The sequence below is a fragment of the Vipera ursinii genome (genome assembly GCF_947247035.1).
Source record: "Vipera ursinii genome assembly, chromosome: 2".
Lineage (NCBI taxonomy): Eukaryota > Metazoa > Chordata > Lepidosauria > Squamata > Viperidae > Vipera > Vipera ursinii.
Window position 1 is genome coordinate 277,529,592 of NC_139513.1, and position 20,917 is coordinate 277,550,508.

A 20,917-nucleotide genomic window follows, 5' to 3' on the forward strand; every position below is an offset into this window, starting at 1 on the left:
AAAAAAATATTTGAACGTTGTTTCATTTTTTTTTACTAGTTCTTTCCTTTGGTAGTAAGTTTCAGTGGAGTGATTTCCATGGTGCAGTTTGAGGAGAGACCTGGTCATTTAACAAATAAAGCTTCACTTGAAATAGTGGAGCTTGTTGCATAGGAATTCCCCAAGGTGGCCTGTTTAGATGCAGGAAAAGCTGGCCATCTAAGCAAGTGTGGGTGCGGTTTGTGGGGCTTGCAAGCTATTTAATGGACAATGTCCAAGGCTTGACTTTAGTGTTTGCCTTCATTGAAAGTTATTTCTAGGAAGTAAGCTTGTTTGCTTATGCATTTATTTATTTATTTATATAATATTTATAAACTAGCCTTTATTAAAATATATCACAAATATGTGTGTGTGTCTGTGTGTCTGTGTATTCTTGCGCGTATATAAATAAATTGCATACCTATGCAACACTGCTACTTTGAGTACTTCGAAAAATAAATACTTTTTGCAAAAATAATCATCAAATTAAAAGGCAGTGAAAATACCGTTTGGTATAAACCTACCATCTTAAAATGTCCGAGCAAATAATAACGAATTGATCAAAGCTGAAATGCTTGAAAGGACAGCCTTAGTTAGGCTTCCGTAGGACAGGTGTTCTATTAACGTTATGTCACAACCAAGAGAGCTCTCTTCCCCTCACATAATATGTATCAGCTGAACTATTTTGGTTAGTGGTTAAGGCAGCAGGCTAGAAACCAGGAAACCGGGAGTTGTAGTCTTGCCTTGGACATGAAGCCAGCTGGGTGACCTTGGGCCAGTCACACACACTCAGCCATAGAATGGAGGCAGTGGCAAACTACTTCTGAAATCTTGCCAAGAAAACTGCGGATATTTGTCCAGGCAGTTGCCAGGAGTCAAAAGCAGACTTGATACCCCAGTCCTGGCTTAAATAAGCCTTGTCAAGGCAATTCTAGGTACACCCCATGTGTTCTTGCCATCCAGTCCAAAAGCTACTAGGTCACTGGATACTATGGCCATACTATTCCTGTGGACCTGTCTAAACAGCTTTCTATGTGGAGGAAAACCACATAGTGCTGCCCGAATTATCTGGCGACCCTGGCTCCAGAGGTATTCCCAAGTTAGGCAGATGATATTTTTCAACTTAATGGTCTCTTAAGTCCCAACCAAATGATTAAGAGTGCTATTTTTCTTTTGGAATAAATAAAGGTAGATTTTAAAACAATGCTTAGTTAATACAGATAGTCCTTGACTTATGACCACATTTGGGTCGTAAGTCTGTTGCTAAGCAAAGTGGTTGCTAAGTGACTTGTGCCTAATTTTCTGATTTTTTTGCCACAGTTGTTAAGTAAATCACGTGCTCACTAAGCAAATCCAGCTTTCCTCACTGACTATGCTTATCAGAAACTGGTTGGGGAAGGTCAGAAATGAAGATCACATGATCCCAGCATGCTGGAACCATCATAAATGCATGCTGGTTGCCAAGCACCCAAATTTTGATCATGTGACAAGGGGATGCCGCAATGGTTGTAAGTGTGAGAATTGGTTGTAAGTTATTTTTAGTGCTGTTGTAACTAGGTAGTGAATTTTTTGTAGTGCTGTTGTAATTTTGAACGGTCACTAAATAAGTGGTTGTAAGTTAAGGACTACCTGTAAATTGCAATGCCTTGGGTTACTTGTTATGTCAAGCCATAAACTGGTTGGCCTCACACATTTATTTTACTCCAGAAACAGCAAACCATATTATGATTTAGCATGGTGTAAATCCAGAAATGAGTTTTCTAAAATGCTTCTCATTACTGTAGACTGGATTTTTGAGTTTGCAGATGTTTGTGGATGTAGTCTTGCAAACTTTGGAGTGCACGCTTTTTTTTTTGAGTGACGGAATGGACAAAACTAAATAGGAATAGTCGGAGAATGGCAGTTGCAATATGGCTAACCTTGTGTCAGCATTGGTTTGTGATTCTGTAACTAACAACTAGTATAATGAGTTCAAGTGGCACATTATTTCAGCAATAGTGCATTTAACCATTCAACGTTTGCATACCTTCCTTCCTAAGTAGTATTTCATGGTCAGTCACAATCATGCTCTTTTACAAAAAGAAAAAGTGAAAAACTACTGTAATATTTTAGTAGTAATGCTTTTTCTATAACTGCATATTTATTTCTCACATGGCTGGCAAGGTTTTTGTGTCTAGATTAAAGTTATATGTAATAAGCTAAGAAGAAGCATATATCTATGCAGTACCTATTGGTTTGTTGTGAGCTTTGCTGCCTGCTCATATGGTCCTCTGTCTTAATAGAAAAGAGCTCACATCAAAGAATTTTTGCAATAACTGCAGTGGATCTGCCCGTTTCTGGCAGTTGATGTAAGACACAACTCTGTACCACATGACAGGCCTTGCTGGTGAGAATTATTTTAATTATGTATTTGATGGATGATAGGGCCACCCACGTCAAACAATGTGACTCTGGGTGGTGTAGAGCGAAAAGCAAACAATAAACCAAAGAAATAACCACATAACTTTCAAAAACCTAGCCAAAATATAAATTGATGACCAAACCTGATAATTAAACAACCAAAAGGGGACTCCATTCAACTGGATCCAAACACCTAAAGAAAAAGCCAGGTCTTAATAGCTTTTCTGAAAGCAACCACAGTTGGGGCTTTTGATGTATTGGAGGCAAGATCGTTCCAGAGCACAAGAACAGCCACTGAAAAAAGCAAAATTGTAAATTCCATGGGATGACAAAGTCTAAAAGAGAGATCCTGTAGCATATCTGTTGTGTATGTAAATAGTTAGCAATAAGCCATGAAAGAGATTGCAAACACAGTGCAGCTTTGCAAGGTTTAAAGCGGGAAAATAAGGTGCAATCATTGGACGCCACAACCAAGGAGCGGGAAAACAGACTGTTTGTATTGGTTACAGTTCAAACGCTTTCTCTATAAAAGGGTTGCAACATTTGACATTTGACAGTTGACTTTGTGTATTCAATAAACTCGTTCAGTGTTAACTACTCTGAGTCCTCGTCAATTCGAACCAAACAACTGGCGACGAAGGTGGGATTGACAGAAGACCAGAGATTAGGAAGAATTGTCGTGAAGGCGGCAAATTCAGAGCGAGTCACCGTCAACCGAGCGGCCGCGGCAGAATAGGAAAAAAAAATTCTCCGAATGGCGCAAATCGGGTCACTGAAGGAATTTGACCCTAACTTCCCCGAAGATTGGGAAGAATACATTGGTCAGGTCGAAGGATTCCTGTTAGTGAATGGAATCACTGACGACCGAAAAAAAGCGGCGGCACTTTTGACAATTTGCGGCACACCGGTCTACAGAATCGCTGTCGGGCTGTGCCAGCCACAACCAGTCTCCAGCGTGCCCTACGCCGACCTCCTCGCTAAACTAAAGGTTCACTTTACCCCCCGAAGGTCCGAACTTTTTTGGCGGCGCATCTTCGAGAAGAGAAATCAGAGACCGGGGGAGTCCATACAGAAATTCGTCGCTGCCGTCAGGGAAGCCGCAGTACGTTGCAAATACGATAATTTAGAAATCAGGATTCGGGACAGAGTCGTGCTGGGCTTACGCGATGAACAATTACAGAATAGAATAATCGCCAAACCTACCGGCGATTTACAGGAAGTGCTCGATGAACTCCTAACGTATGAGTCAACCGGGTATCGCGACCCCCCCCGCAGTAGCATGGCGACAGCACCTGAAATTAACCAAGAGGGCTATGTGGACTGCGGGGAGGTGGATCAGCAGTGGGAGGAAGAGATCGCCGAAGTCTCCAGGCGATTTGGAAAGATGGCACCCAGACAACTTAGAAGCGAGGGGCCTGAACCCGGCCGCCGACAACAACCCGCAACACCGCAAAGACCACCGACCGGGGCACAACGACCGTGGCGGGACACCGCAACCAGACCGCGCGACAACGACACCCAGAACCGATGCGGCAGCTGTGGCGGCAACCATCCCCGCGCTTCCTGCCGATTCCGCACCGCCAAGTGCAGGGCTTGCGGCAAGACCGGCCACATCCAGGCCATCTGCAGAAACCGCGTTCGGGACTCCCGTCTGAATGAAGTCGATGTGTGGCCAGAGGGTAAGGTAACCCCCAATGCTAGTGGCAAGGAGACCCCTAGAGCCCGGGCGAAATTTCCTAACCTAAGGGAGGTGGCCCGAGTCAATCGGAGACGGCAGGGAAGGGGGCACGATTTTCCGGACGGAAAATTAAAAATCACAGTCCTTCTGCAAGGGGTTCCTTGCAGAATGGAAATCGACTCTGGGGCTTCAGTGTCGATAATTTCCACTGAAACCCTTAAAAAAATTGAACAACTAAGTGGAAAAAGAATTCCACTTAGTCCAACAAATATTCAATTAATGGACTTCCAAAAAAGTCCAATAATCGTAAAAGGAAAGACCAGCCTTAGAGTAAATTTTAAGGGGTTTAAGGGGGTCTTAGATTTGGTAGTTACGGAGGGGAATAGGACTAGCTTAATAGGACTTAATTGGTTTCCTGCCCTGGGAATTTGGATAGGGGGAATAAATTCGGTGATTAGAAATAAGACCCTCGAATCCGTCTGCAAAGAATTTGCAGACGTATTCGATGGATCTCTAGGCAAGTATAAAGGGCCCCCCATTAATTTTAACCTAGACCCCTCAGTAAATCCCATCAGGCTGAAGGCCCGGAGGGTACCTTTTGCCTTAAAAGAAAAAATCGAGGCCGAGCTCGACCGGCTTGTAGGCCTCGGAGTTTTAGAACCTGTTGAAGGCGGTTTGTGGGAGACGCCGATCGTCACACCCCTCAAACCCAATGGGGATGTGAGGATCTGCGCCGACTACAAAGCGACCCTCAACATTGGAATGAAAAAGCATGCTTACCCGGTCCCGACGGTGAAGCAGGTCCTCGCCACGATCCAGGACGCCGCCATCTTCGCCAAGCTCGACTTGGCGCATGCGTACTTACAGTTGACTGTTTCCAAAGAGGCGGCAGAGGCACAGACAATTGTTACCCACAAGGGGGCGTTCCGAGTCCACAGACTGCAATTTGGAATTGCAGCAGCTCCAGGCATCTTTCAAGAAGTGATGGAGAGGACCTTAAAGGGCATACCTGGAGTATGCCCTTACTTTGATGATGTCCTAATAGCTGGAAAAGATGAAGGAATGTTAGTGGAGCGACTGGAACAGGTACTGGGTAGATTTAGAAAGGCTGGATTAAAATTAAAAAAGGAAAAATGTAGCATAGGGGTTAAATCCACTGATTTTTTGGGGTTCAGGATTGACAAAAGCGGAGTCCACCCTACCCCTGAAAAAATTAAAGCAATAAAAGGGGCGCCTGAACCAAGGAACAAGGCTGAGCTACAGGCCTTCCTAGGCTTGGTAAATTTTTATCACACTTTTGTGCCACATAAGGCTGCCATTGCAGAACCACTGCACAGGCTTTTAGATAAGAAGACCCCTTGGCATTGGCAAGACAAGCACAAAGCGAGTTTCCAGACCTTAAAAGATATCCTTTCCAGTAGCTCAACTGTAACCCACTTTATAGAAAACAGACCAATCTACCTGGCGTGCGATGCTTTGCCTTATGGCGTTGGGGCAGTAATCAGCCATTTAGACACCCAGGGAATGCAAAGACCCATTGCGTACTACTCCCGCACACTAACCAAGGCAGAGCGGAACTATGCTCAAATTGACCGGGAAGCTTTAGCCATAGTGGCAGGAGTTAAAAAGTTCCACGACTACCTGTATGGCAGGAACTTTACAATACTGACAGACCACAAACCCCTGCTGGGACTGTTTACCACAGATAAACAGACTCCCCAAATTATGTCTCCCAGGATGCTGAGATGGTCCATTTTCCTCTCAGCATATTCATTTTCCCTCCAATACCGACCAGGTAAGGACATGGGTCATGCAGACGCTCTTAGCAGATTGCCCCTTAGCACAACAGAGGAGGACCCTGCCCCAGTGGGACAAGTAATGTCCCTACAAGATATTCCTGATCTGCCCCTAACTGCTAAAGACATAGCTGAGGCAACCAATAAGGACCTCATCTTAAGGAGAGTAATGGCCTGGGTCATGAGCGGTTGGCCCAACGCCAACCCGGACGTAAAATACAGTCCATTTTTCAGAAGGAAAGATGAACTATCAGTTCATATGGGTTGCTTACTTTGGGGAACTCGTGTAGTAATTCCAGAAATCCACAAATCAGCTATTCTATTTGAATTGCATGAGGGACACCCCGGAATAGTAAGAATGAAGGCCCTGGCTAGGAGTCACTTGTGGTGGCCAGGATTGGACCAAGACATTGAGGAATGCGTTGCCAATTGCCATCTGTGCCAACGTTCCAGGCCTGAACAACAACACATCCGCACACATAAATGGGAGCTAGCTAGGAATCCGTGGTCCAGGATTCATATTGACTTCGCTGGACCTTTCCAGGGGTTAACGTTCCTTGTAGTGGTCGACAGCTACTCTAGATGGCTAGAAGTAGTACCGGTCAGTTCAGTAACGGCAGGCAGAACAATACAGGCATTAAGGGGCCTCTTTGCCACTCATGGGTTGCCGGATTTAATAGTGTCGGATAACGGGCCACAATTCACATCTATTGAATTTCAGGATTTCCTCAAGGCCAATTCGATTAAGCATAAGACTTCTGCACCCTTCCACCCCTCCACCAACGGATTGGCTGAAAGGAACGTGAGGACCACGAAGGACGCGCTTAAAAGAATCATTCGAGGTGACTGGCATCAGAGACTAGCTGAGTTCTTGTTGGCTCAACACACAACCCCTTGTTCGGCTACAGGGAGAAGTCCAGCTGAAATGAGGTGGGGAAGGAAAATCTTGACCAAGTTGGACAGACTACACCCTGACCGACTCCAACCAAACATTGAATTAGACATTCCTAACAGAACATTTGAAGTGGGGGACTTGATTTGGGCCAGGAACTACGCCCAAGGGGATAAATGGATTCCTGGGGTGGTGACTGAAATCTTAGGTCCCCTATCATACATCATTGAGGGGGAAGGGAACAGGATCTGTAAAAGACACATAGACCAGCTGAGGAAAAGATCTAGCGGGTGTGTGCCAGCTGAGGGGGACCAAAGCTCAGTAAGGGCAAACAGTACAGATAACATTAGGCCAGAAAGTGGTGTAGTGGTTGGGCAAGATGACATATTTCCTGTTGCCCATCAACAACAATTCAGTCCAATTGATTGGGAAATACCCCTGCGAAGTAGGCCAGTGACAACTGAATCCCAAACACAACCTAATACACAAGGCAGTACATCTGAAGCCAGTAACCCTGAGCCCAGGTCTAGTAGTAACCAGCATAGTAACCAGCAGCCAAGCAGTCAACCAGGAAGAAGGGTCCCTAGCAGCCAAAGTAACAGATACCCTTCTAGAATACATAGGCCACCAAAATACCTAATGGATTTTGTAAAGAAATGACACCAACTGGGGGGTAAGGGGTGTTGTGTATGTAAATAGTTAGCAATAAGCCATGAAAGAGATTGCAAACACAGTGCAGCTTTGCAAGGTTTAAAGCGGGAAAATAAGGTGCAATCATTGGACGCCACAACCAAGGAGCGGGAAAACAGACTGTTTGTATTGGTTACAGTTCAAACGCTTTCTCTATAAAAGGGTTGCAACATTTGACATTTGACAGTTGACTTTGTGTATTCAATAAACTCGTTCAGTGTTAACTACTCTGAGTCCTCGTCAATTCGAACCAAACAATATCCTTCCTAGGGATCGGATGTTCTCGGGAGAAGAAAGTCCCACAGGTAACCTGTTCCTATGCTATGTAAGCTTTAAAGGTGACAACCAGCACCTTTAATTGCATCTTTAAACCCTGTTGGAAGGTGAAACAGCTTGTAGAGTAGCTGTGCCACATGGGTATAAATGAACTGCTTTCCATAGCTACTTTACCACTGCTTTCTGAACCAACGATAGCTTCTGGGTGGTCTTCAGGGACAAGGAACCCACCTCAGAGAAAGGAGGCAAACCAATGTCCCCCACTTCCAGCTCCCTCAACCAGTCCAGAAGGATGCTATGACTGATGGTATCGAAGGCCACTGAGACATCAAGGAGAGCCAGAGGCACAGCTGTCTATAAAACATGGAGGACTGTACTTTGGAGGACCTATAAACCTTTTTGAGCTTTCCATTTCAAAGAATTGTTGAGATTCTGCTATGGCCAATGGAAGTGGTGTGGTAAAATTTCAGTGTAGTAGGTGCATCAGAGACCCAACTTTCTTTTTCAGCTTGAATGGGATAAGGTTTAATGGTCCTCAGATCTACAGTGCAGCTATGAGGAAATATCTTAATTTTCTCCCCAATTGTGTATTTGAAACTAGGAAGAAAGCAAGGGATTATCCTTGACTTCATAACAGAACAAGTATTCCATTATCCAGACACTTCTCTCTCACACTTATCCTCACTTGACCTAGGTGGGAATAATACTTTGACAATAGAAACAAATGACTGTTTTTCATACCTGGCCTCCTGATTACAACCTCAGTTCATTCTGTTTTGAAATTTGAATCTTGGTATTTTTAGACATGTCTGGAGTTTTATGTCTAAAGGTGTTAAAAAAACAGTGTGACCTTTACTCTCAATTTTTTTTAAAGGACACTTTATCCCCATATTAAACTCAAAGCCTCTTTTCTCTTTGTTTCTGAATTCTTTTTTTCTTTTCTTTTTTTTTGGAGGATTTTCCACTAGACTGAAGAGAAAAAGATGGAACTATTTCTTTCCTGTTTTCTTATCTATTTTTTCTTGTAAATCAGAGCAATTTAACCTTATAACCACCCAGAGTCACCTTTTGGTAAGATGAGCAGCAAATAAATTAATGATAAATAAATAAATGTGACAAGGTAAAAAAAAAACAGACATCCAGGCCACAAGTTTTGTTCTGGAATTCTGACAGTGGCTAATATTAAATTATACTATCATTTGTCGCTTTTGATAATTCTTTTCTAGTCCCACAGGATATGTATGCTCCTTTCCATTCATCCTGAATTTTCTGCAAACAATTATCTTTCTCTTTTGAAGTTTTTAAATAAAATTCCTTTTCAGTGTAACTATTTCAATCCATATGAATTCATCTCATAAGGAGATAATTATAGTTAATGAACATGTAAGACTTTTAATTGCACTGAGGTGAACTGATACGTACCAACTCAAGTTAGCATAATTAAATTGTTTTTAGATATAGATGTATTCTGCTCCTAAAGCAGGGGTGTCAAACTCAATTTCATTGAGGGCCGCATCAGCATTGCGGTTACCCTCAGGGGGCCGGGTGGGTATGGCCAGGGTGGGCGTGGCCTACTGGGTGGGCGTGGCTAGAGTGCGTATGGCCTACTGGGTGGGCATGGCCAGCTCTACATTGTTCGCATCAAGGGTGCCTATGGGGGCCTGGGCAGGAGTGGGACAGATCTGAGGGTCTCTGGCAGAAGGAGGGTCTCTGGGCCAGGGCCAAGGCAGTGGGGGCCGTTCCCTCACTGTTTCCAGGATGGCTTCGCGGGCCAGATGAAACCACTTCACGGGCCGGATCCAGCCCCCGGGCCTTGTGTTTGACATGTCTGTCCTAGAGCAAGAACGGGAAATCTCTGGCCCACAGGCTGAAGGCCATACAATGGAGTTTCCCAACTAGGTACTTCTTAGTCCATCTTGGCTAAATTCAATCCTATTCACAAAAGCCAGAAAGGAGAAAAGTAACTGTTCTTCTCTGTATAACTAACGGAACTGATGAGAATTTTTTTTCCTGCTGGCTGGTTTTCAGCATCTCTCCCACTGATGTGACCAGAAAGTGTTTCAAAGACTAATTGTCAGTCTTTGAGATTATATTCAAAGATCTTGAAAAAATCACCTCTTTCTACTTGCTCACTGCAACTGGACATTAAAGTAGTCAAGTGATCAAAATTCAGGCGCTTGACAACTCGCATGTATTGACAAAGGTTGTAGCATCCTGAGGTCACGTGATCACTATTTGCAACTTTCTCAGCTGCCTTCCAACAAAGTCAAGAGGAAAGATAGATTCACTTAACAACCATGTGATTCACTTAACAACTACATCAATTTGCTTAACAACTGTGGCTAAAAAGGGCTGAATAAAATTGGCATGATTCCCTTAATAGTTGCCTTGATTAGCAAGGGAAATTCTAGCCCCAATTTTGGTTATAAACCAAGGGCTACCTGTATTCTAGAGTTTATTTGTGCAGAAGGTCTTTTTGTAAATGGATTCTCTGTGTGGCTGCAGAGAATGCTGTTTGGGGACCCTGAAGTGATCCCATCTACTTTATAGCCTGTGGCGACTCACTTGGAGCAAATTTAAGCTTTAATTTGAAATGAGTCTCCTAGCATTGCCCAATATGCATTGTGTTATCAGGTACTTCTTGCTAAGCAAAGCAACACATGGGAAAATACAGCCAGAGGAAAACAAGCTCTTTATAGTCCCTGGTTTGGAATTGTAAATATTTTTATTTCTCCCTTAGGGAATGGTTCATGGAGGAGAGGAGACAAATATGATCTTGAAGCAAAGCAAGCATACTCATCCCTCCAGACAGTCACACTACTGAGAACATTGAAACCCGAGTTTGAAAAGTTTTCTATGGAAGTGAAAAGTTCTGTTCAGAAACAAGGAATCCATCGTGGTGATTATGTAAGTACCTGATTAAGAGCATCAAGAATTTAGCATCTCTAAAATACTACTTGAAATAAATCAGGGGCGACATTGTGGTCTTTTCTAAACTGAATTAAAGCCTACTTCTATTAGTATTCCCATTTACTTGCTGTAGAAAATTGCTGTTTGTTCACAGTCATTTTCAATAGAGCTACTGTTATCGGTGAAATGGGTAGCATAAAAATAAATAAATAAATAAACTTTGCTTTTATTTTTTTTCTAGAAGTGTGACTTCTAAGGTACGAAGTCGGGAAAGGATAGAGTCCATAACTCATAGCGCTTTTCTAGTTGCATTTCGCTCTTTGTTTTCTTTTTACTCCAATATTACGAAATTACCTGGGACACGTGTCTCCAAATACACCTGCAGACTTCTCAGTTGTCACACAAGAACTTGTGCCGGAACTTAAAAGATAGGAGAGAAAATTATCTCAAATGTGCTAGGTCCAAGGGAGATGCATGGGTGGTTTGCAATGAGTTGAAAGAGATTTATAACTTCTAGTGCTTTTGAAAGAGAAGCAACAAAACGTTTTCTCTTCATTTACATTATCATTGTAATGTTTGTGTTTTTTTAAATGAAACTTGAGGTAACCATGAATGGATTTTTATGTAAATGGAACATGAGTTCCAATTAGTTCTGATCTTCTGTACACAGATTTAAATCAAACACTTTTAGAGTGTGGCTTTAGGACCAGGTACTGGTTGATGGATCTCAGCAATAAACAATAAAGTAGATTCTATAAATATAACTATCTAATTATATTTAGTAGTAGGGAAGAACTGTTCTCTCCAGGAAGACAGTGGTGAGTTCATGCATCATGCTAAGTTACAGTGTGATTTGCTGGTTTGTGTTTTAATATGTTGCATGAACTGAGATAGTTGTGATGTATTCCTGTTAACCATGTCTCAAAGATGCTTTTTCAAAAGGCAACTGGACTTTCTTTGTTTTCCTTGAAGACATTTTGCTTCTCATCCAAAAAGCTTCATTAGTTCTGGATGAAGCTTTTTGGATGATGGAAGCAATGAAGCGTTTTGGATGAGAAGTGAAATGTCTTCAAGAAAAAAAACAGAAAATCCAATTACCCTTTGCGACAACCATGACCTGGATGACTGAGAATCTCCATAGATACGTTAGCCATGCCTTAACGTAATACAATATGTAGGAAGTCAATAGGAGTTGGCTGTTGGGAACTCAAAGCAAAAAATTGGGAAGCCAAATGCATGACTTAGAATCACTTACTTAAGAGGGCCATGCAGAATATGCGGTGGAGCCAACACCACACTGGAACTAACACCACACTGGAAGTCAGCATGCCCCGACGCTTGTTATGGATGGCTCGTCTGAGTTTTCGTAACGTTTCACAGTAGACATCTGAATTGATGGTCAAACCATGCCCCATGAACTTCACTAGCAGTACTCCTTTGGCATCTTCACATTTGGCGGGATTTTCTATGGCACCACTTCCGGTGTGGTGTCAGTTCACGATAATGCTCACCTGCACACAGCTAGACGCACCCAAGAACTTGAAGCAGTTCTGTAGAGATGTTTTTGATCACTCCCCCCCATAGCCCAGATTAGGCACCGAGCGACTACTACCAAGGAATTTCAAACCTTGTAAGACGTTATAACAAGTACCTCAATTTGAATGGAAAAGTAATGTGGAAAAGTAATGTAATGTAGTTTTCTAATGTGTATAATAAAAGTTCTGTATCTGCGAGTGTCTGTCATTGATAACCAAATGGAGGTTTATTTCCGGATTGTCCTCATATGGTGTGAAAAAGGGAAATCTATTTGAAGTCAAGCTGAATTCCAGGTGATGTGATGTTTGCATCCAATAGTTTTCTTAGCGTCGATATAGAAGTTATTTACTGTTTCCTTCTTTGGGGATGTTTCTGCCTATCTTACAATTTTAGAATTACTTGGAAGTTCTTACACAAGTGCTAACTTTACCTGATTATAGTGGGGTTATGAGCCCAAATTCAACTAGATGTTTCCACCATTTAATAGCTTCTACAATAGCTTCTATTATTGGGGCTTCTCTTGTGTTCATGAAACTAGAGCATCATATATTGGGTAACTTACTGTTTGACTTGCTTTGTGAAGCTACGTCCCTTCATACCCCTTCATTCTTTGGACCAGCTCCTATAATCTGAGCCCCTATGGCTTATATTTAACCAGATACAAGAATAAGGATGGTAGGTTCATATTTATGGATTTAAATGTATTTTATTATTACTCAGTAGTGAAGTACAATAAAATATAATAACTGACATCCATGTATGATAAATATATGTTGTTGTTGTTGTTGTTAGTTGCAAAGTCGTGTCCGACCCATCGCGACCCCATGGACAACGTTCCTCCAGGCCTTCCTGTCTACCATCTTCTGGAGTCCATTTAAGCTCACGCCTACTGCTTCAGTGACTCCATCCAGCCACCTCATTCTCTGTCGTCCTCTTCTTCTCTTGCCCTCCACCTTTCCCAGCATTAGGCTCTTCTCCAGTGACTCCTTCCTTCTCATTAGGTGGCCAAAGTATTTGAGTTTCAACTTCAGGATCTGGCCTTCTAAAGAGCAGTCAGGGTTGATCTCCTCTCGGACTGACCAGTTTGATTGCCTTGCAGTCCAAGGGACACGCAGGAGTCTTCTCCAGCACCATAGTTCAAAGGCCTCAATTCTTTGGCGCTCAGCCTTTCTTATATTTTAGATAATATATTTTAGATAATCATTTAGTAAATAATTGACTCAATAACAGTGACAATGGGTGCATCATTTGAAGATCTAAAGAATCAGATTGTCCTGAACAAATTCTGTTAATGTGGTTGTTAAGAAGTGACACTGACTTGAAGTCACATAATCAGTAAACAGTTTAAAGAATACTTCAATAAATAACCTGTTGTCCATTTTTGCTACTAGAAGACAATTATGTGATTTTCCTTGGCTTTGTATTTGATCTCCCAAATAGGCTGTATGACAGAGAAGGTGGCTAAGATTTTAAAACAACCTCTGTATCAGAGTTTTTGCCTATTCCAAAGTGTTGAGATGTAGTCCCTGTTATTTCACTTTCCCCATGAATATAATCTCCTTGGAGCTTCTTCAGGTGTAAAATTTTATGTCAGCCAAAGTCTTTCATTTGCAGATAATTGAAGAAATTGCTTGAAAGTAAAAACCACCTTATGCAGACTACACAAAAGATTACTCTGACACAGTATGTCTAAGCATTTCTGATGCTGCTCAAATCCGAAATATTTTCACTTGTAATCTTTCAAATCTGCCATAAAACAACCTGGATTTAAATTAGCATCAAAAGAGAATCTAAAGGCTACACACATGCACACACACCCTGAACTGTGACTCTTAATCCTGACTCTTTCTTAGCAAACAAGAAAAAGGGTTTTTTTCCTGATTCTCAGCCAGAGACATTGGTATTTGTATAGAGACAGAACTGGCCACTTAGGACGTGCTTCTTAAAAATTGGGCTTCAATTAGATCTTGTCTTTCTAACTGCTATTAGTATCTAGTTTAAATACCAAACTGGTAGGAAAAGGCTTGAAATGAATCTACCTATAATTTTTTACAGAAAGAAAAAGATGGCAGTTTGGAATCCCACATCTAACAATTCGGATTAAAGCAGTGAATATTATCCTGCAACATTATCCAGGGACACATATAGTTGCCTTCATTTATAAAGCAGTGAAAGCCCATCTATTGTACAGTGCTGTAAATTTATAATACAGATAGGCCTCAGTCTATGATTGTAATCAGGCCTGCCCATCACGGCCATAAGTCATGACAATCATAAAATGGGCCGTCCCTTCATCAACCTAATTTTATGACCTTTTTTGCAGCAGCTGTTCAGCAAATGCTGCAATCATTAAGCAAAAAACATAGTTAAGCAGACCAGTGGTTCACTATGGGCTGGTTTTGATGGAAAACAGAAGTAAATGCTGGTGTTCAGCAAAAAATATTGTGAAATTATCTGGCCACAAGATGCTGAAAATGGCTGAAAATGCCAAGCACCTAAAATGCAGTCACGTGACCACAGAAGGGAGGTGGCTATTGGGAGTTTGGAACCAGGTGTAGGTACCACCTGTGGTCACAAGCCTAGGACTGTGTAGCTCCACTAGCATTAAAATTGTTTATTATATTAAATAATATAATACGTTATTATATTTTTTGCGATGCTGGTTTATGTTGTATATAATTTTGTTTTCAGCTCCATTATGCTATGTTGTAAGTACACACTGAGCAAAATAACTATTATGGCTAAACTATTAACTACATGTATGTCAATAACCATGTTAATACTTTAAATATCTACACTGCAGCATTCCTTCAGTTGAAGTCTTCCAGGTGCGTTAAAACCAAAGTTCCCAGAAATCCTACCCACTTTATTCTTTGACTTAGGTTAAAGTTCCAAGACATCTAATGTAAGACCAGATTGAGGAAAGGCATGTATGTACTGTATGTATATAATTTTTTGTCACCTCTCTCATAATGAAATGACTCTGGGCTGGAATACAGTATAAAGGCTCTTGGTCTCCAAGTTATAGCCCTCAAGGGACATGAAACAAGGGATGAAAGTAATTAGGTCAAGGCAGGACACAAACAAATTACTATGGTACAAACAAATAATTAACAAGCCTCACCTTGATTCTAAAAACAGTTCCCACAAACTGTCATTTAAATAAGTGTGATTAGAAGGCTTGGTGTCAGATTTAAACTGTTTGATTTGGAATACTGAGGTCAATTTAACCGAGATCCCTAAGAGGGCAATCCTTGTCAATTGCCACTGTGCCTTCTAAAGAAAAATCAAGGTTTTTTTCCCCCCACAAATATAGCTATTTGGCCAATACCTTATTATTACTCTTTCATCAGACCACAGATTGTGGGGTAGTCAAATCTTGACATTAAAATGTTTTTCTTACTGGCACAGCTCTCAGAACGTTCTTTGCTTGTATGCAGAATAGGAACACTGTATTCCTATGTTAAGCAAATGTAAAGCCAATCTCGGCTGCAATTAGAGTAGATACCTGTTTTTAGCTCCTTGTGAAGGAGGCTACTTGTATCAATCTCCCCATGTTATCCCTGCTTTGTCAGTCAACTAAGAGTAGACAGAAGATGAACATTGAACTTTATTCATGTTATAAATATCAGCTTACAAAATAAACTGGGGGGGGTGGTCTTTATCCGTCTGGCTCCCCAATGTTTATGACAGACAAACCCCATCTCATAAGGCGAATCTCATTTCCTCATTCTGCTCAAATTGTTGAAACTATTAACTTTATCTTGCTCTGTCTCCAAATTTAATAGCTCCTATGAGACCCAGCTAGTAGCAAGAAACTATGGGAACTGTGGCCCATAACCCCTGAAGAGCATCTACGAGTAGATGATGGAATCTTTGCTTATAGATGTGCGTAGTAGACTTGCAAAATTGACTGAATGTGTGCAAGACTGAAATGGATTTTACTAGAGAGATTACAAGTAGTCTTTGACTTATGACCGGTCACTTAGCTACTGGTCAGAGTTACAATGGACCTATCTGGAGGTAGTTACAATTTGGATTTAAAGTTTTGGGAGTCAGACCTTCCCTCCCCACAATCACACGAGAACACTTTGGGCACATGGTAGTTGACTTACATTTATGGCATCCTTCTGATCACCTGACTTTGTTTTATGACAATTTTTTAAAAAATTCCATTTATATCCCGCCCTTCTCCGAAGACTCAGGGCGGCTTACAAGCTTAGCAGTAGCCTTCATTCTATGTATATGCCTGCTTATTAGGGCTTTCACAAACACACACACCCCAAGCGGCATTATTACAAAGTCAGCTTAATTGCCCCCAACAATCTGGGTCCTCATTTTACCTACCTCGGAAGGATGGAAGGCTGAGTCAACCTTGAGCCTGGTGGGATGCGAACCTGCACTAATTGCAGGCAGCTGGTGTTACTTAAGGAGGCATTAGCCCACTGCTCCACCAAGGCTGAAAACTGACATTTACATCTGGTTTTCAGCAAAACTGGCAGACAGCGAACCATGGATTTGCTTTATGACCATGGTGTTTGCTTAACAGCCATCACAAAAGGGTGATAAAATTACATCAGTCATGTGATTGGCTTGCTTTATTACCATCACACCTTACTACAGTTATGACTGTAATGGGCAGTCACCATTACAGTCATACCTCAAGGACTACCTGTAATTGTCAATTTCTTAGTTTAAGTATTTCTGCATCAATGCATTCCCAGAAGGGTACCAGAAATGGTCCTTCCTTTTGAGATGGGATATGATCAAAAGTGCCTCAGAATAAACTGCATTTCTGGGCTTGATTTCTAAATCAGATAATTTCAAAACAGAAAAATATTAAAGAGAAACATTGTTGATGGAAGTTGTTACTGCATTTAGGAGTACTGTGTTCTATTATTATGTCTTGAATCCTGAGAAAAGAATCATGGGAAATTGATTTATGGCACTTTTTCCATGTCTTGGTGCCTACATTTGGGGGGGCCTTGACCCTAAAAGGTATAATCTTGGTTTTAAAATGGAACTTCTCCCAGAAGGGTAGAGACATCTGACTTTAACCCAAGCCACCTGTATGGACTCTTTCAAACATCATACAGGTAGTTCTCAAATTACGGCTGATGATTCAGCAGTTGTTCAAAATTACAACAGTGCTGAACAAGAAGAGTTATGACCCCTGCCTGACATTATGCATCATCCCCTTAGTCACATGATCAAAATTCAGGCACTTGACAATCTGCCTGCCATTATACCAGCTGCCGAGGCACTGCAACTGTCCCTACTTGTCAGTCTCTCCCCCACATCTTACCTGCCCAAAGCTGCCTGGGTCCTGGAGGCCTCAACTTGATCCTTAACTACTTTTTGTCCCAGCACACCTGGCTTCACTTACCTTTGTGTTGTTCTGCAGCTGCTGTCTGGTGCACCTTGCACTATCTTGCTAGCAGGCCCCATTGTTCAGAAAGTTCTTTTTCCAAATCTCTGAGGCACCCCCACTCTCTGCTTAACAACCCACATGATCACTTAATGATCTCATCTGGGAATTCCAGGATTGCAATTATTGAGAAAAGCAGTCACTGCACGCCTCAACATACAACTGCAATGACTTATGATGAAAATTCCAGTTTTGACTATGATTGTAAGTCGAGGACAACCTGTATGAAATTCTCTGGAGTTCACAGAGTAAAATATGTTGCCTAAACCAGAATTCCCCACCTTTCTGGCTTTGCGGACCAGCTTGGGGGCAGGGGGGGATGGTTTGCGGGGTGGCAGGAAGCGTGCACCGTTCCATTTGCATGAGTGGCAAGCAAGCATGCCCACTGCTCACGCAAACGGAGCACACGCACTTGCCCCCTGCTTGCACAAGTGGGGATGCACACATGCGCTCACCCACCCTTTTTGCAGTCTGGTTCTGAACTGCTCAAGACCCTGTAGTGGGCTACAGCCCTGGAGTTGGAGACCCTTGGTCTAAACTATTGTTATTTAATTGCAGAAGCCATTGGTGGTAGAAATGTCAGCTTTAGCAGAGCTTTTGACTTGACTGATTCACCATGCCAAAGCAGTAGGAAAATACCATAACTGAAATACATGTAGTAGTGGGGAACAATAAAATAAGAATTTGGAAGTCATCTGTTAGACACAGTCCCAAGTTGAGTCCACTTATGCACACACAGCCTGTTGAGGCATGCAGATCTTGTAAGTCCTCCTTATTCTCCAGCTGGATTTTTCAGATATGTGCAACTAGAACAGAAAAGACAAGTCCTGGTCAACGTCTGGGAAATAATTAGGAACACTTTCAGTTTCCACCAAATACTGAGTTATATCAAGTCTTTCTGGAATACATGGAGATCCAATGAATCTAAAGTAGCAGCAAAATTTTACTGATTAAAATGTACATTTATGCTCTTTCTTTCGCACACACACACACACACACACACACACACACACACGTGCAGAAATCTGCACTTACAGACCTCTTTCTCAACCAGGCTGCCAGTCACTAACTAGAACCCCAGTTTTGGATGCAGGACAACTCAACTCAACTCAAAGATTGGGCTGGCTGGGCTTCAGGAACTCTTTTCTCCCCAAAAGTCCTTCCTTTATTGAATCAAAAGACTGGTAACTACGTAAATTCACAAGTGTGGTACGTGTGGATTGGGTTGGGGTGTTTTCCATTGGCTCAGGCCCAGCCTCCTTTCTCTGCTTCAGGAGACATTTCTTCTTTGATCCCAATCAATTTGTTTCCTTCTTATCTACTTCCCTGAAGGGATTTTTTTAGACAAGATTCCTGGCTTTTATCCTCTCTGCTTATGACCCTACTTCATCTTTAGATGATGGCAGCTTCACCACAGTCTCGTGTATGCTGAAGATTTAGATAAAGATAAACCAGGAATTAGGATTTGCTATGTAGATGATGCACCCCTCACCATTGGCCATACTAGAGACTGCTCTTCACCATGCCATAGGCTGCGATACAGCTTGCCTTGTACTGGCAAATTGTCTACCAATATGATAAGAAATTTACATTTGGTTTCATTCATGAGAATGAATACAGGTAATCCACAACAGTTATGAAGAGGTCACCCTTATGACTGACCAGATTTTACAACCTTTTTTGCAGTGGTCATTAAGTAAATGCCACAGTTGTAAAACAAATATTGGGGACATTATGCCTGTTTTTATTGAAAACCAGAAACAAATCCCAGGTTTTGGTAAAACAATCGTAAAATGTCATGTAACCATGGGATGCTGCAAGTAGCCATTCATTCCAGCTCAGCTTTTCTGCAATGAAATTAATTTTTGTATTTTTGTTGTTCCAAAAAGACCAGTAAAATTAGAAGCAGTGTTTTAGAAAATTTGATTCTGGGTTTACAGTTTTTAAAGTCAGAATTGTTCCATTTGTTTACATTAGGATTGTGCATTGGGTTTTACTTTAGGATGAAGTGTGTCACTGTCAGCAGATGATAGCATATATCATATTGGAAGTTGAACAGGTGTATGAATGTCTCATGTTCTGGATGATAATATTAATTACGGTAACAGTGTTGTTTACTTTTCTTTGCTTAATTTACTTATTCAGAGGTATTTTGCATTAAGACCCTTTGTAATTAACAACTCAATCTACGTTTTCATCAGTTAATAATGAACCATTGTTGTACCACTCTAGTCCGCTCCTAAAATTGCTGTCTATTTTAAAAAGTTAGCACCAAATGTTATACATACTTGTAGTGCAACAGTTAATTCCCAAGAAGGCAGTTTCATAATAGAGATTTCATTTATTTAAAGAATCTGGCCAAAGTTGCATGACTTTTGTTTTAGAAGGTCTTATTGTTTTGCTGAGAAAGGGAACGATAACAAAACTAAATCTGGTTTCCTCCAGATTATTTATATTAATTGTGCCATTACAATTTGAGAAGTTTTTAATCCATATATTTAAAGAGCTGTCTGAATAGAAAATACAACAACAAGCAGATTTTCATTGAAACAGAAATAGCCAATTGTTTTACTTCTTATATGAAGGAGCTGAAAGAGACATTGCAGATGTAGAATGTCCACTTTTGGAATCTTCTTTCTTTCTTTCTTTCTTTCTTTCTTTCTTTCTTTCTTTCTTTCTTTCTTTCTTTCTTTCTTTCTTTCTTTCTTTCTTTCTTTCTTTCTTTGGATAATGCACGTTTGTCTTCTGCAAATGAAATCAAATATTGGAAAGGTATTTGAATCACCCCAGATATAGTGCTAGGTCCACTGAGCATGATAACCTGATCACTTAAGGCTCTAACACCATGGTGGCGAACCTCTGGCACGCGTGCCACAGGTGGCATGCAGAGCCTTCTCTGTGGGCATGCGTGCTGTTGCCCCAGTCCTAGGCCTTCAGCTGGGTTTTATAAAACCTTTTCTCTTTAGGCCTCCGCCGCCGTGTGCAAAAAAAAAAAAAGGTTCAATCAATCAATCAATTTCAACTTCTTGTGGGGAAAAAATTTCTTGCAAAATTGGAATTGATTGATTGAACTTTTTAGTCCCACCCAGTCCGCTGTTACCACCATGGTCACGCCCACCCAATGGGCCATGCCCCACCCGGCACCCGATGATACATAAGTGGGTTTTAGGTTGCAGTTTGGGCACTCGGTCTCTAAAAGGTTCGCCATCACTGCTCTAACAGTTGCTTCTGCATAAAATGTTGAGTCCAGTGGAGTTTTAATATTATATGAACCATTTGATAAATATGGCTCA

General features: G+C 41.5%; 1 protein-coding gene across 4 annotated transcripts in view; it reads left to right on the forward strand.

Annotated features, from left to right (window-relative positions):
* The window catches only part of NPR3 (natriuretic peptide receptor 3), a 76,724-nt gene that overhangs the window by 17,546 nt on the left and 38,261 nt on the right, over window positions 1–20,917 (forward strand). For all 4 annotated transcript variants that reach the window (XR_014491375.1, XR_014491376.1, XM_083354064.1 and 1 more), the window contains exon 3: window positions 10,491–10,657. Coding sequence is in view for 2 of the 4 variants with exons in the window: in XM_083354064.1 (XP_083210190.1) it covers window positions 10,491–10,657 (167 nt within the window). In the remaining 2 variants the exon portion in view is untranslated. The remainder of the gene's footprint in view (window positions 1–10,490; window positions 10,658–20,917) is intronic.